The sequence below is a fragment of the Anolis sagrei genome, chromosome 5 (assembly GCF_037176765.1).
Source record: "Anolis sagrei isolate rAnoSag1 chromosome 5, rAnoSag1.mat, whole genome shotgun sequence".
Classification (NCBI taxonomy): domain Eukaryota; kingdom Metazoa; phylum Chordata; class Lepidosauria; order Squamata; family Dactyloidae; genus Anolis; species Anolis sagrei.
Window position 1 is genome coordinate 125,933,833 of NC_090025.1, and position 18,107 is coordinate 125,951,939.

Consider the following 18,107-nt stretch of genomic DNA (forward strand, 5'->3'; position numbering starts at 1 on the left):
GAGCACTGTGGATTCAAACAATGATGGATAAGGATCAAACTTGGCACAAATGCCCAATATGCCCGAATGTGAACACTGGTGGAGTTTGGGGAAAATAGACCTTGACATTTGGGAGTTGTAGTTGCTGAGATTTATAGTTCACCTACAATTAAAGAGCATTCTGAACTCCGCCAACAATAGAATTGGGCCAAACCTCCCACAGAGAACTCTCATGACCAACAGAAAATATTGTGTTTTCTGATCATCTTTAGTGACCCCTCTGACACCCCTCATGACCCTCAGGGGTCCCAACTCCCAGATTGAGAAACGCTGTTCTAGAGCATGTTGAAATATAAACTCTCTTGAGTTTCATTCAGTTGTATCTCTTGAGCATCCAAATTAGCTGATAGGTGTTTTAAACAACTTTAGTTGATAATTGAACTCATAACCAATCCATACCAATGGTTTCAATAGGTTTCTTTATTCTCCTATCACCACACTGCTGCTGCCTATCAGAAAACTTGTACCTCTATTCTCACTGTAGTGACTCAAATGCACCATGAATAATAAGTGAATGTATTCAATGGGACAAAGTAATGTACTAACTGATTTTGCCTGTAGAAGCTTCTTGTAAAATTGTGTGTTTCCAATATATTGATGTGGACCAATTGTTACTGAGACCTAATTTGTAATCTCAACTAGAGTAGACCCAATGAATCCACTGAAGCCTGATCTGTTAGCAACTCCTATATGTGTTCCTTTGATTTAATGTTTCTGTTCTAGTATTGTCCAACAATTAGATTTAGGATAGAATTTTCCACTGAACATTTTGCTGAACCTATAAGAAACCATTAATCAGCTGATTCTTCTTTCCCACAGGTTTGGAAAGAATTGCAAGGGATTCTTCCTATGAGCAAGAAGGAAAGGTCCAGTTTGTCATTGATGCTGTGTACTCCATGGCATATGCACTGCACAACATGCATAAAGATCTTTGTTCCGGATATATTGGTCTGTGTCCCCGGATGGCTACAGTTGATGGTAAAGAGCTTCTTACTTACATCAGAGCAGTAAACTTTAATGGTAAGTTTGCACTAATTTTGTCTTATCTAAATATAGTCCTGAAATGACATATCTCATCGTGGTTCCCCCAATTGCTATATAGGATACTTTCAAGTACAGAATAAGAAGCAATTCTGTCTCTTAAAAAAGAGAAAGAATTATTTTACTTGCTTTGACACTCAAAATGTACCTTTTCAACATAATATCAATCTTTACTAGAAACAGATAAAAGTTAAACTCTGTCTCTGTCTAAATAATTCAGTGGGAAATGGATATTTATGAAGCAATCTGTATAGGACAGTTTACAGGATAACCTCTAATGACTTTGAAGGTAAAAGTGACCATTAAAAGAAAAAAAATGTCAGGAACTCTTGTTTTAAATGACTGGGGTGGGTGTGGGGGTTTTCTACATAGACAAATGAAGCAGGATTGATCTGGCTTCAAACATTGAATTGGGTGTACTTTATGAGTGAACAAGGAAGGGATCATGTTCAGATATCCCTTCTGGCCTAAGTATTTCTGGTTACACGGAGAGAAGTAAAGCAGAATAAACTTTGTGTGCATCCATATGTTGTTTGTTGTCAGGAATTATGGTTTGTCACTACATAATATAATCATGGTCTTTGCATCTAGCTTCAATATTTAAGTCAATGTTAATATATACCAGTTGTATATTTTTCACTATTGTTATATAGCTGGGAAATATGACTAGTGTTATCAATCATACGGGGATGGAAGAAGGCTTGTAGAGAAACTGTTTAATGTGCTTGGGGAGAAGAACATGAGGGTGAAATAAAGTTCTCCAGAGTTCTTGCTCCCTTCTGAAAAACAATAGTTGTGCTAATGTTAGATTGTATTTTATGATGTTTTCAAAGGAAACAACAGCAGGTACTTTGCCGTAGTAGTCTTTTTGCCAGGCATGCCTGGAAACCATAGGCAGAATAGCACTGTCTATCACACTTCACTCCAGTGACCTCAGCTGCCTGCCTTCTTTTTTAAAAGCACAAGGTCATTCTCAGTTTAGCTTCCAAGTGGAAACTGCTTTTGTGTCAGGTAATGCACCAGAAAAACCATTTGGCTGATTGGCATGTTTGCTGTCGTGTACGTTATTTCCTCCCTTGATAAATGTTCTTTTGGTTTTCCTTTTGAAAGTTCTGTATAGGGAACTCTAACTTTCAAGTACTAAATAAAAATGGCAACATCCAGTTAGTGTGGACTATTTGTAGCTTAACTTCTGTTGGCTTCAGTGGGTCTCTTCCAGATATGGTTAAGTCTGGCACCAGCTGCCTGTATGGGTAGACACATTTCAACAAAAATATTCTGAGAAGTAGGTTAGCCCTTTTGTGATGCCTACGCAGAGAGGGCATATATGGAGAAGATTTTTGGATCATCAGATTTTTTTACGATCAACATTTTGAGTAATTTGAGTATTTAATAAAGAAACTTGGGTTGGCATTGGCTTTACTTGACCGTAATGGATGTCTAGTGATAGAATTGTACTGAAAATGTACTGAAAATATTTAAATATTCTAGGCTGGGGAATTCCTTTCTATCCTAACAACTTCATAACTAAATCTGGTGGGTGCATTTAAGGAGGGCTTCTCAGTTATTACCCCAGGCTCTGAACCTCTCTATTTTTGTTTCAACTATCATTTAAAACTGATTGTTTAGTGGGGATGAGCTATGTACAATGTGCTAAATTTTCTATTTGGTAGTTTTGTTATGCTGTTATGTTTTTATGGTCTATGTTTTTAACTGGTTTTAATTTTAAACTAATTTAATCTATGGTAAGTTATTTTGATTCCTGAACTGGGAAAAAGAAGTTGGAAGTAACAACAACAACAACAACGACATACAACAATAATATAGAAGCAGTAAATCGCTACCAACTAGGTGAAATGAACCTTTATTTTCAACAGCCAATATTCTGTGAAGGCACCACTTACTGGATCTAAAAATAATGTGTGAATTCTGTATGTGTCTTTAAGTCACCTGCTTTCTAATGCTTACCCCAGTTTACAATTGCTTTTCTCTACAATATTACCAACAACACCTGGGATTCCTTGACAGGCTCTCACCCTAATGCTAACCAAGCCTGACTAATTAATCTCAAAGAAAAGATGTGGTGCCTTCAGAGTTTTTAGGCACTTCATAGCGGAAAGGCAGAATGCAAAATATACTATTTATGCATGTGTATAGGTTGACCTAATTTATATACTGAGGACAGGTTTCGGACTAAACTATGGATTTTGATATGAACCATGGATAAGTCAAGAGTCATTCTGTGAAATGGGGAATGTGAGAAAAATGATTTATTTTGTGAGAAGAAGGAAGTTACTCCTGGCTTTTTGTCACTTTTTAAAAGGATTAAGATATAGTGAAGTGGCAAAAAGCAAGAGCCTAGTCCATCCCACTTGTACTGTCCCTGTTGTGGTGCCACTTCTATCTTCTTTGAAAGGTGGAAAATGATGGTGATAGGTCTTTGACACTTTTCCTCAAAAGAGCACCAAAAGAGTAGAAAGTGTTGGTGCTTTTTAAAGATTTCTCTTGGATGGACTAAGCTTTAATCTTTCACCACTCTAGTCAGAGAATGGGATGGCTCCTTTTAATATAAGATTTAAGTTACACTACCTACCTTGACCCATAGATAAGTCGACCTCTGATTTTTGGGTTGATATTTTGACTAAAATTCTGGACTTATGCATGAGTATATACAGTATATAAAATGTGAATACTTTTCAAGCCACTTGCACATGTATATCTGAGTAAATACATGAATGCTGAGAATTTGTTAACGTTTCTATCTTTAGACTGCATCACCAAGTGTATCTCAGGCCTCATCTACGTTGACCATTTAAAGCAGCTTCAACTTGTCTTCAAAATGCAATGGCAAGTCTATGCATGCTCTGAAAGCCTTTGAGCCTTTAAACCAAATTGAGGAAAATGCCCTTAATGTCCATCAGCACACTGTAGTATAAACCTCATTGTATGGCAAAATTAACTCCTCGGAATGTGTAGATACCCAAAGTTCTGTAGCCTACTTAGAATCAAGCTTACACATTTCTGAACCAAAAACTCTAAAAGAATATATTGTACAATTGAAAACATGTGAACAAAAGCTGCAAGATTATTTTTATATTTTGTGAGAAAGGTGAAGAAAACTATACAGATAATATCAAAGGTAGATTGATATAATTGGGGGCAAAGACTCTCTAAAAACACTGATTTTTTTTTGAAGAGTGACATGATTTTCTCCTAATAAACAACTCTTTTACTATCTTGTGATTTTGCTTCTTCTATGGTTCCCACTGGATACTCCCAAATTTTGCTTCATTCCTTCAGATGTTTTTAAAGGTGTCTTTTCAACATTGGCAATATTGAATACCCTAAGGACACCAGATCCCCTAAAGCCAACAGGGCCAGCCATGGTTAAAACTTGGATGGGAGACTGTCAAAGAATGTGTTGTAGGTTATATTTCAGAACTGGTAAATTAACCTCTGAATATTCCTTGCCTAAGAAAACCATATTACATTTATGGAGTTTTCATAAGTACATAGAAGACTTGAAGACACACACAAGCACATATTGATGTAAGTTGTAGTCTAAAATATCTGGTGATGATGATTATTATTATACCCCACTTTATCTCCCAAAGGGGATTCAAAGCAACTTGACATAAAAGTACTTCACACTTCTCCGCTACATATTGCTCCTGTAGTTGCTTACAAGATAACCATTACCTAACCTTTCCTGTCTAATAGACTTGACAACGTTGAGGCCAGAATTGCTGCCTGCCCCAGACCCAGAGTAAAATTAAATTAATTTTAGGGAAGTTAGATGAAGGCTTACAACAGGGGAATATGTGTAATGTTTAAATCCTGCTTGAGGAAGACAATTGTAAGCATGAGTTCATAAATCTATAAATGTTAGATTTGTTATGTGATCTTAATGCTAAATGATAAAATGCTTAATGATAAAAACCAGACAATATATTACTGCATTCAAACCTTTCTACCCTCTTGAACAGAAAAAACTTATATTGCACTGATCAACACACATTTCGATGCCTCAAATGTTAGACCTGATTATGGCTATATTTGACTTTCTGATTCCAAAAATGGCATGAGTTTTCCCCATCAGCTCTAGGATTAGAGATATATAACATAAGGCATATACCAGTGTTCATCTGCTCACCCATAGAAAATCATGATAACAATTTCTAATAAATGAGAGCTGCTGCAGTCTATCCAGAACAATTTTCTTAATCAGCACCCCTAACAACTCCAGGAACAAGTCTAAAAACCAAGAAACTAAGAATTTTGGGTTGGGCTGCATTATTGGTGGGGAACAAAGTCTCTCTCTCTCTCTCTCTCTCTCTCTCTCAAACACGCTTACAACCAAATACAGCATTTGGATGCACAGAACAATATTTGTGTGACAGTTGATTTTATTTCCAGTGCTTCTTGGACAGTTTCATGGGATATAATATTTTATCAGGATCACTGGCAGATCTAAGTATTTATTTTTAGTGTTTTTCAGCTAGATTGTGTCACTTGAAAAGAAATTGGAGGTGGTGTTTTTAAAAATATGTTTCTCATTCACACAAAACACACATTTCTAAAAGAAAGGAATCATCTTTAACAATATTAAGCCATTAAAAACCTTGAAGGAAATAATGTCAAGCAAATATTATGCATTCGTTATAAATTGATCCACTGTAGTTTTAGTTCTTCATATCTGTTCTGGACAATGGGCAGGATTAAAAAATAATATATCGTACTCCTTCACATTTGCACTTGATAATTTAAGATGATAGTAAGGGCTGTTGAGTCATTGTATTACCATGGTTAGAGTCCTATGTTACTGCTGCCTAAAACTTTGGAACTCAGTTTCTGAATTCTAGGTGTGCATACCTTGTGGTATGTGTACTCTTCTCAGTAAATGTTGTTATATCCTGAAGGGCATTAAAACATAACTGTAGAGATGGAGGCAGAAGGCTCTGTCATTGCTGTCCACAATGTGTGTGCAATACATAAAATTTCACTAACTTTGGGTTGTTGTAGGTTTTTTTGGGCTATATGGCCATGTTCTAGATGCATTCTCTCCTGATGTTTTGCCTGCATCTATGACAAGCATCTTCAGAGGTAGTGAGGTCTGTTGGAACTAGGAAAAAGGGTTTATATATCTATGGAATGACCAGGGTGGAACAAAGAACTCTTGTCTGTTGGAGCTAGGTGTGAATGTTTCAACTGACCACCTTGATTAGCATTTGATGGCCTGACAGTGCCTGAGGCAATCTTTTGTTGAGAGGTGATTAGATGTCTCTGATTGTTTTCCCTCTGCTGTTTTGCTGTTTTAATTTTAGAGTTTTTTAATACTGGTAGTCAGATTTTGTTCATTTTCATGGTTTCCTCCTTTCTGTTGAAATTGTCCACATGCTTGTGGATTTCAATGGCTTCTCTGTGTAGTCTGACATGGTGGTTGTGAGAGTGGTGCAGCATTTCTGTGTTCTCAAATAATATGCTGTGTCCAGGTTGGTTCATCAGGTGCTCTACTTATTTGTAGCAACTAGAAAGTGAAAACTGGTGAATCTGTTGGAAGAAAAGGTCAATGCATTTTGAGACTTTTCAAGGCATCAGAGAACTGTCTGGGATAGTGCAGAGGGAGAAAATGAACCAGCAGAACCAACTGCCAACAAAAATAAAGGGGCTGTGAGACTGAGGGAGAAGGCAGCCTAGAAGGTAGTCACCATCAGAAGCAGATCAGGCAAGAGAGGTTTGGACCTGATCCAACTAAGCAATCACTTTCTACATCTTTCTGGGGAATAACATTTGAGAAGAGGTGCAAACTGAAGAGAGACACTGCATACCAAGGAAGGAGTCGATCTACCATAACCACTAATTGCAAGAAGAATAAAAGAGAGGTCCTGGTAGTAGGTGATAAATTGCTTAGGGGTATCGAAGGAAGTGTGTGCCAGCAGACAAGATGAATTAGAAAGTGTGCAAACTTTCTGGTGTGTTTATTCTGTTGTGGATTCAAATTGCAGGAACTAATATTCCACCTAAACTTTAGGAAACACTTCTTGACAGTAAGAGCTGTTCAGCAGTGGAATATGCTACCCCAGAGGGTGATGGAATCTCTGTCTCTGGGAATATTTAAGCTGGATGGCCATTTGTCAGGAATGTTTTGAGTGTGCATTCCTGCATGTCAGGAGGTTGGACTGGATTGCCCTTGTGGTGTCTTTCAACTCTATGATCTATATTCAGGATGTCACTGACAAAGCCCATCAAGAGCACTACCTCTTTCTTCCAGTTTATGTGGCTACTAGTGACACTGCAAAAATCTTTGAACATATCACCTTGAACTATGAAGTCCTGACTGCCAATTGTAACAGTGAAATATAGAGGACAACAAAAGGACAAGAAGATGCTGAAGGTGACTGGCTATACTAATGGTGTTGGTGGCAAAAGTCTGGCTTCTGGGGCTATTCAGGTTTTAGATGAAGGATTACATATGGGCTCTCATGACTTGAGTATAACAGTTGAAGGACATAACCCATTTACAAAAAAATAGATGAGGAAAAAATGGAGGGCAGTTAATTCACTTCTTAAATCAATACTATGGCAGGGGTTTACTATAGGCCACCAAACCTCAGTGAAGTGGCAGATGATGCTTTTTGGAAACAAATATCTGAAATTTTGAAGAAGCAAGAACTGGTAGTTATGGGGACTTCAATTATTTGGATATCCGCTGGGAGACTAGCTGTGCTAAGCATACACTCTCCAATAAATTCCTGATGTCCCTTGGAGATAATTTCCTCTTTCAAAAGGTAGAGGAAGGAACAAAGGAATCAGAAATCCTGGACTTGATCCTAACCAATCGTGGAGAGCATATCACTGAAATCAAAACAGTTTGTTCTTTAGGGAGGGAATACATGGCTGTGGGACGGGCCAAAGAAGAGTAGAGTCAGACATTTAGAATACCTTGGTTTCCAGAAAAGCTGATTTGAGTACTGGGCAGAATCCTATTGATAGAGACGATAAAGGGAAAAGATGCCCATCAAGGATTGGCAAGTAATCCATGTAGCAAATGGATTACTTGCTGAGTCTTCGGAGACCCCTGAAGACTCAGGGTACTTTAAGTTGATAAAAGGTTAATCAGGAATCACTTAATTAACCTGTGAGTTCAAATCTGAAGGGTCAGATGAACTGCATCCCATAATATTGAAGAAAGCTGTTTTCAAAATCACAGAATGACTTACCATGACTTTTGAAAAATCTTGAATGAGTGAGGTAACAGAGAATTGGAGCAAATGGAATTGATGGAAATACTGTGTCATCAAATGGAAATATCATCAGATGTCTTTGTGTGATATGTGATGTTATTTTATGTGATGTGTTCAATAATGTTTAATGTTGCCGACACTGTGAACCACCCTGAGTCCCCTTCGGGGTTGAGAAGGGTGGTATACAAATACCGCAAATAAATAAATAATACATATTTTATTAGAAAATTGTGCCCAAAGACCTGTCATCAGTGGTTGTGCTTCACACAAGAGGGAGGTCTCATGTGGAGTGCAATAGGGTTCTGTTCTGGGACCGACACACTTCAAGTTTTTTATTAGTGTTTTAGATGATGGGATAGAGGGGCTCCTTACCAAATTTGGGGATGATAGAAATCTGAGAAAGGGTAGTTAACATATTGGAAGATATGGAATCAATTCAAATGAATTTCGATAAACTATGAACCTAGGCTGAAATTAATCAAACATAATTCAACAGACAAATGCAAAATTCTACATTTAGGCCACAAAAACCAAATGCACAAGTTTTAGGGGAATACTTGCCTTGGCAGTACTATATGTGAAAAGGATTATTGATTGTAAGTAGATCATGAGACAACAGTGTTAGAATTAGAACAAGTTCAGAGAAGGGCAATGAGAATGACAAAAGATATGGAGAATAAATATAGTTGGAGAGTTTTGAGAAGCTGGGCATGTCTAGCTTGTTGAAGAGAAGACTGAAAGGTGACATGTTCACATTCTCTAAATATCTCAAAAGCTGCCACAGAGATGAAGGGTCAAGCTTGTACTCTTCTTCTGAAGGTAGAATTCAATCAAATGGTTTGAAGTTACAGGAGGACAGATTTCAATTGTACATTCAATGGAACATCTTGACTGCGAGAGTGGTTTGGTAATAAAATCCATTGCCTAAAGTGATAGTGTGGTCTCCTTCCCTAGATCTCGGGATGTCTTTTATTTTTTTAAAGAGGCTTCTGTCTTTCTCACTTTCTTAGAACAAAAATGAGCTTGCAGCCACAGTGGCAGAGTTGAGCATGTCATCATTTACATTCTAGTAATGAATCCAAGTGGCATTCATTGAACTATTAAGTTCTGTTTGTTAATCAGTCCTCTGTGTGTGTGTGTGTGTGATTAACTGCATTCTTCTGGGATTCTGAACAAACTTGTGAAGAGTGCTGTTTGTTTGCTTTTTCATTAGCTACACGCACACACGCACACACACCTGAAGACTCAGGGTACTTTAAGTTTGCTTCTTGCTTACTTTTAATTTGTTTCAGAAAATTTCTTCTACCCTGTCAAAAGAGATTCTGCAACTTTAATAATGCCCCTGGTGATGAGCTATTTAGGAAGTGCTGTGTTTTAAAATGTTTCAGCTTGACCTTGGAAGTTCTGAATGTTTTGGTGTACAGGATATTATGGGACTACTAAAGCAGAAAAGCATTAATATTTGATCCAATCTAAGGCATGTGAACTATAAAGTATATGGCCAAATGTAAGAAATGAAGACAGGTTTGGTAATGTGTGAACAAGAAAATCTAATGACTGATAATTGCCCCCTGAAACCTGTTGCAATACTCAACTTCTCCTGTTTAGTTGCCCCATCCTACCTCTAGACAGATGAAAATATACTGTCTCCATTTCATTACCTCTGTCAGGGATGGGTTGTACACAGCCCTTCTGAGATTGTCGGATGCCATGTCCCAGCAGACCTAGGCAGCATAGGTGATGGTGAGAAATGCTGGAAGCTTCAACCCAAATGATTCCAACCCCTGTCCTAGATTGGTTGTAATAACGGTGTTCTTTGTTGTTGCTTTAAAAAAAAGATAAAGATCTTTTACATGGATATTCACTGTTAGTCTTTGTTTCTACTTAATCAATTAAAAATAAACTTCACACATTGTGGAATAGATGAAGAAAGTTTTGGGCACAAACACAATAGGCCCAATAAACATCTCTCACTTTGCTTTTAAGTGAAAATTAGCATCTCATCTTCATCTGGGTAATCAGATGCACAACATCTTATTTTATTGCCTCTTGTTTACTTGGGCTTGAGTTGCAAAGAAAATGTTATTCCCCCAATGGCTTCATCTATGTAATAATCAGTGACACTTTCATGACAGCAGAGCGATCAGATCCTCCATCGCACAGTGAAGCGGTATAATTGATATGACATTGGATTTTGTTTAGCTGTGTTTCCAGAACTTTAAATTTAAAGCAGCAAATATCATTTCTCTCAATGTGAGCTTAATGGAGGTGGCACATCAGGGTTTGTCAGAGGGTGAGGGCACAGAGTGGTTATTTGTCATTTTCTGAATGTAAATCCAGCATCTTATGCTATTACTTTTGATTTGGAGGTAGCTAGCAATCAAAAGAAAAGCAAGGCATATTGAAAACAGAATCAATTGCTTCTTGTATGCAGAGGTATTTTGGTGACTAATCCAATTTCATGTGAAAACCTAGAAGTCTTCCATTTCCATAACATTTTAAGAGTACTTCATTGGCATAATAATAGCCCTTGAGCGATAAGAACTCTTTAGAGATATGTAATAGACCCAGGCTAGCGAAATGTTATACATTTAGATGCTGTTGCTCTAGAAATGTAGCAAGTTAGGAGAAATATATTGTAAATAATATTGGCTGGTCATTTCATTCAGAAATCTAAGGAGCTGACTGAGTGTGATTGAACTTAAAAATAAGGACAAGAGTTGGCATGAGTTCAAACTCTAGTTTATAAGGAAGCCTCCACCAAAGAGATTTGTTATATACAAAGGCGATTGTAGTTGAAGACGGTATCATCCTATCTATCATGTGCATATCTATCTATCATCTATCTATCATGTCTATCCGAGAACTGAGGGCTACAGGAGGAATCTTTCTCCATGTTCTATCAGCAAGAGGTAATGGGAGATGGTGTTCTCAGTTGTAGGACTCTACTCCATGAAGGTTCAGGTGATGCCACCATTGCTTTCTTTTCAGCACCAAACTAAGATTGATTGAGAGATAGATTCTAGATAGTTTTGGAGACTGACTTCAAAATGCTAATGTGTATGGTTTTCAACTGTTGTGGCTTTTAAAATTGTTTTAAATGTTGCCCCATATCTTAATTATTGCTTTTTGTTTTAATCTGAAAATTCTGTCATACACCACCCAGAGGTCCAACAATAAATGAACATTTAAATAAATAAGCAATCAAGAAGGAAGTTAAATTACTTTGAAACTCCTTCTTCCTGGGATCTAATAGGCTCCTGGTGGTTGTGGTTGTACATTGTGATGGAAGATAAATTTATTCAGTCCACATTTTAAACAATAGAAACAAACCAATTTCTCATTTTGCCAGGCAATATACCCGTTGAAACAAAGCGGAACCCCCCTTTTATTTGAATAAAGTGATGCAGAATTCCAATTTAAATGCACATAAAATGCAAATCATATGAACAAATATGAATAAAATTCATATATTGTTGAAGATAATGGCACAAGGATGCACCTGTTGGGGAAAATTGCATAGACAGATATATGTTAAACAAATAATTAAATATGGTTTTTGGTTTTAAATCAGAAACTGATGTGGAAACATGATGAAATCCATTTAAGGTTGGATAATTTGGCACAGAAGAACGTGAGCAAAGCAAAATATGTCCAATAATTGAATTGATAGAAATACTATATTTATGAAAAACCTATGAGTGGAACATTTTATTGCGTTTTTCAGATTTAAACCCCTCTTCACACACACCCATTAAAATAGCAACAATATCGAAAAAGAGTTTTTTTTTCACTGCAGATTTGTGTCATTAATTTGTAAAAAGGGAACAGCAGTATCTGAAGTCAATAGCTTGGGTACAATTGATATGGTACACACTGAAACAAAGGAGATATGGGCCTCATCCCTTCCAGAGATAGATTTCTCCCAACTTGATGCATTAAGAAATGATGTTTAATTTAATAATTCATATCCTAACTGGTTCTGGCCCAGCTTACCTGTCTGAATTCATCTCCCTCTGTGAACCAACTCGGAGGTTAAGATCATCTGGGGAGGCCCTGCTCTCAATTCCACCTCTTTTGCAGGCACGACTGGTGGGTACAAGAGACAGAGCCTTCTAAGTAATGGCCCCTCAGCTATGGAACTTCCTCCCCAGTGAAATCAGGCCACCTCCCTCCCTCCTGACCTTCAGAAAGCATGTAAAAACATCACTTTGGGACCAAGCCTTTGGCCAATAGTGCAGTGCAATATGTGATGATGGAAAATGTGCAATGACAATTGGAATGGTTTTTTTACTATGATCTCGAATTGTGTGGTTTTAATAATATGTTTTAATCTTTATTAATGAAGCCCCTGGTGGTGCAGTGGGTTAAACCGCTGAGCTGCTGAACTTGCTGATCGAAAGGCCACAGGTTTGAATCTGGGGAGCGGCTTGAGTTCCCGCTGTTAGCCCCAACTTCTGCCAAACTAGCAGTTCAAAAACATACAAATGTGAGTAGATCAATAGGTACAGTTCTGGCAGAAGGTAATGGTGCTTCATGCAGTGATACCGGCCACATGACCTAGGAGGTGTCTACAGACAACACCGGCTTTGGCTTAGAAATGGTGATGAGCACCACACCCCAGAGTTGGATAAGCTTAGACTTAATGTCAGGGTAAAACCTTTATCTAACCTTTAATCTTTATATTATTTTAAATTCATGTTTTAATGTATATGTTTATTTTATGTCTGTTGTTTATATGTCAACACATTGTTGCGTTTATGAGGCCGCTCTGAGTCCCATTGGCAGTTGAAAATGGTGGGGGTATAAACACTGTAAATAAATAATAATTAATAAACTATTAAGAAGGAAAACAGAATAAATCAAATAAGTGTAACTTATTGGTAGTCACTTAAAGTTCAGATGGTATGCGAAAAGAAAAGATGCACAGCTAGCTTAGCAGTGCTGACATAGTTTATAGAAGGTTAGACCTTCAAACCATTGAGGAACTGCAGCTGTCATGCAATACTTGTGTCTGCTGTCCTGCTGTCATGGGGTAAGCAATAGGAGGGGAACATATTGCATAACTACCCCTTAAGCATTGCATTTGATGGAATCCTTAGTATGCATTTCTTTTCTAAGGCGCTGGGCTTCTGTGGTTTCAGGCGAAAATAAAACATTCATCAATACAGACATACCTAGCTCAAGGCAGTTTTAGAAAGTGATTAAGCTGTCAATCTCTTTCCATGCCAAGGATAAGGAGGCATGGTAGATGTAATAGATACTTTCTTGGAGTAGTGGTAAAACCACACTAGAATAGACTGGCCTGTCCATTACTGAAACCACTTTTCTGTAGTGAAACATGAGAGAAAAAATTATGTTCTATGTACCTTCCCAAACTTCTTTTGTTTACTGGACCAGCATTGTAGATTGGAAAGCTAAGCCATTCTATGGCCTGGGCCTTGAGGCATTCAGACTTGTCTATCTCTTTGATTTTTTAAATTGTAGTGAACTGGATAACATTTTGCACCTATATTTGTATAAACTAATTGAGGTTTTCTGATCTTATTTTACAACATTTGCATTTTCAATTAGAATGTACAAACATATGTACACCAGAATCTATGAAAGTATAAGACCCATTCATTCCTCATTAGATGCAAAGAAGAGGGGGTGGAAGTATTGCATAGCAACAATACTGTGAAGATAGATTTCAACGTTTTTGTACCTCTTCTTTTAATCAGTGGCTTGGCATGCCTTCTTCCTTCCAATATTTCACTGTCATACAAAAAAGACCATTCACAAGACTTGTTCAATGTGTACAAGAGCAGAAGAATGGAATCAGCTGTATGAATCAGCCCCAAGGCAAGGGATTAATAGGGCTTTGTATGTTGAATTATAATGCAATTTTTAATTACATGATTAGCTACAATCAAGAATAATGTCTCAGGAACAAAGGGGGACTGTAGCTTGACAATAATCAGATCATATTATGCATGATAGGATTCTTTCTCTTGTTTATTTATGGGTAGGGGATGATGCCTATTATTTTAAAGAATTCAAATAAAGTTCTACTAGAGTCTGATTATATGTATATGTGAACATGCACAAAAACATGTTTATCTGCATATGACCAATATATTTATTTTTACTATATTACCAGGAAGCCTCTCAATATTTTCAAAATATTATACATTATTACCAGAGCAAGAAAAAGATTTTATGTCATGTAATACTGTACAAGAATAAAAACAATAATAATTGTTCATAACAATAATTATGACTGTGGAACTTGATTTTGATTTGTTGTTGTTCATTCATTCCTCCAGACTCATATTATGCAATAAGGAAAACAATGCATATTTTGGAAAATGGGAATAACAACTACCACCATTAACAACATCATGGTTTTTTCCTCAGGATTGAGACCCAAACATACAAAAGAAAAATATTAAAATTTTAAATAGTATAAATATTACATGTGCCGCTGCAAAAATTGGGAAGATTAGCATATTGGTGACAGCTTATTGGGCTAGGTATTTATAACAATATGCAGACAGTTGGAAAGTCTTAATGGTTTAATTGAAACGTAGAAAAAAGTGTTTGTGAGAAATACCACAACATTCACTGGATCAATAAAATGCACAAATAAGCTTTCGAAGCTCCGCTGGTGTCATCAGACAAAGAGGTTAAAGAATATATAGGAGCAGAACAAAATGACAGTGCCTGAGTCAAAGGCTTACATTTAGTCAAGATGTTTTTGCTGTTGCCAGTTAAGATGGTCTGGAAGGCTATCAATGCCGACAGAGGTCACTTCCCTTCTTGGCCATGTGGTCACTGGCATCATAAAATCCAGACAATAAAATTTCAGTACCATTAGCATCAGAAAAAGTAACAAAGAAATGTTTGAGGGGTAACACTTTTGGACATTTTCAGGTTTGATGAGGCAGCTGGAATAGAGTGGTAACTTTCTTAATGAACCAGGACAGACTCAGAGTTTTGATACAGTAGAGAAGAAACACTGATTGTTATGGAGAGAAACAATTTGTTGTTATGTTTTTATTGGTTATGTCACTTTGATTAAAGTGTTCTATGTTAATCTCTGAATGTTATTATTCTGTTATTTGGTGCTGTTTATTGATTTTGGCTATTTTTTGTTGATTTTATATGTTCTGTGTTGCACTATAGTTGCTTTGTAAGCCACCTTGAGTCCTTTTAGGGAGAAGGGGCGGGATACAAATAAAATTATTATTATTATTATTATTATTATTATTATTATTATTGTTATTATCTGCTACTGATTGATCAGGCTTTCAGCGAGGAATGTGTTATGTCTCTGTATGTTATTCAGGAAAGCTGATTTGTTAGAGTACATCTTCACCATTTATCATAATCAACAAAATTATCATCTTTCAAATATATGCTGAAATGAAATAAGTCTTAACTTGCAGAATAATAGCAGGGAGCATGCAAGTCTAAGCTCTCATGGAAGAGAGTCCCAAAGCCTAGGAGCAGACACTGAGGAATCCTCTTCTGTGTTCCCACCAGATGCACCTGTGAAGATGGTGGGACAGAGAGAAGAACCTCCTCAGCAGATTTTTAAGGGGGAATATGGTCCTTCAGATATATTGGACCTGGACCATATAGGGCATTAAAGGTCATAACCAAATACTTTGATTTGTGCCCAGAAACAAATGACTCACCAGTGGAGTTAAGGATCTGACTACAGCTCTTTGGAATACATAAATTCTCCACACATTCTTCAAAAGTCACCGTTCTAGTAATCCACCTGGGATGTGTAAGGATTGCATCATCATAGCCAGATATAACATATCAAGTCCAGCTGGAGAGTAAGTCAAACGTGCAAAGCCACTCTTGGATGCCACTGAGATCTGAGCTTTCTGTTTAGGACTGAATTGAGAAGTACACTGAAGTTGTAGATCTGTAGGAGGAGCGTAATACCATCTAGCACAGGCTGAATATGTCCTGCATGCATGATTTCCTGTTCCCTGCCTCAGGTTAAGACTTTTTTTAAAAAATCAGGAAGAAGAGACATATTGGGGAAGCTTTGTACTAATAATTTGTTTCAAATCAATAAAATCAGAGTATAGAGCACTGGAGAAGTACTTGATCATTGACTCGGCAGCCTATCACTGGTACTTCAACTACTGTATGAAGAGCAGCCTAGTTCTTAGCAGGCCAGGCTTTCTGAGCTCTGTGAGTTAAGGATTCCCTCTATGGCCTATTTTTGAACTTCACCTCACTTGCTGATTGCATGATTCTGGGTGTTCCAATATAAAACAGTTACTTGTTGAAGCTTTGCTTGGATCATGGAATGGAACCATTAATTTTTAAGATATATCTGAGGTTTCTGAGTAACTAGTCCACAAAATAAAATTTCAAAGATCATCTTGAAGAGCTTTTCAGTTTGTATCACTTTCTTCCTAACTCACCCCACATGCCAAAGCCCATTTACTCATCGTCAAAAGGAGGAGGAGGAGGAGGAAAGTGGGGAGGAAGCGGGGAAAAAAGAAATGTATAATGCAAGAAGGAATGGAAAGTTGCATAAAATGTCCATGAATTTAAAGCCATATAAAATGTGCATATGCTAATTTCTATGTATGTAGATATAAATATAATTTTATATTATGATAATTTAATAGAAATACAGAAAGGCAGGCAGCCAAATGTCAAGTTAACTGGTGTGATGGGTCTTAAAAATTAATTATTTAAAAAAATTCAAAGAGGGTAGGAAAACCTAAAAGCATATTTGTTGTTCATTTCTTGTTTGTTCATTTCTTCTTATTTTTTTTAAAAAACCCATCTCATTTTGGGTTTTATTGTTAATACATTATTAAAACAAAAGGAAAAAAATGTTCAGTTGCCATCTTGCTCTTTCCCAGAGTGTCAGATATCATTATCTAGAATATTCTTCATGAGACTTGACTTGGCCACTGAGAATCAACACATTCAAATCTCTTTTGCTTGCAGTATTTTATGTAGTGTCAATGATATTTTAAGAAATGAAATCAATGGCCAAGAACAACACTATTCTTTTTTATATAGACATCTGGGCAGATTTACAAATTATTTTTGAACCCCAAATGCCTAAAATAACCTCGACCAATGCCAAATAAATGAGTCAATGCACAGGTGATAGTGCTACTGTGTGTGGCAAAACTGTACCAGAAGTTCTACAATAGTTTACAGCATCCCATGGTTTACTAGAAAGAAAGCAATTTTTGGACTACTGTAGACAGTAATGATCTCCCCAGAGATATATAGAAATAAAGAATTGGCAACATGAATGTTTGAAAACTGAAATGAAATAATATGATGTGAAGGAGAGTTTTTTAAAAAGTTTGGTAAGTTGCCAGGGAAAACTGTTTATCTACTGTTGAATTCTCCATTCTGGGGAGCTGGTATCAGCTCCATACTTCATTGGAATGGGGCGTGCATGTTCCTGTGAAATAAAATTTAGTTCTGGCATTCTAATTAAAATAGCAATATGGAGAAAGACACAGTTTCCTGGTCTAAATCTTGAGGTTTGTGTCCTCTTTTGCTCATGCTTCTGCAGAACCAAATGTGTTTTTCCATTTGCTGGAATTCTTTAGTGGGAGATGAATGTAAGACTATAAAAGAAAACCATATTCAGGTAGCCATTCAACAAGTGAGAGGCAGTGTGATGCTACGATGGCTTCATTATGTCAATATAGTCAGAGCCTGACCAAACTATTGTTAAAAAAGTAAGATCTCTTGCAATAGAAAGCTTCATTTATTACCGGCGGAAATTTCTTGGAAAAG

At 36.9% G+C, this 18,107-nt stretch overlaps 1 protein-coding gene across 5 annotated transcripts in view; it reads left to right on the top strand.

Annotated features, from left to right (window-relative positions):
• GRM8 (glutamate metabotropic receptor 8) overlaps nt 1-18,107 on the top strand; it is a 618,543-nt gene that overhangs the window by 403,221 nt on the left and 197,215 nt on the right. For all 5 annotated transcript variants that reach the window (XR_010910030.1, XM_060777764.2, XM_060777767.2 and 2 more), the window contains exon 7: nt 859-1,059. Coding sequence is in view for 4 of the 5 variants with exons in the window: in XM_060777764.2 (XP_060633747.1) it covers nt 859-1,059 (201 nt within the window). In the remaining variant the exon portion in view is untranslated. The remainder of the gene's footprint in view (nt 1-858; nt 1,060-18,107) is intronic.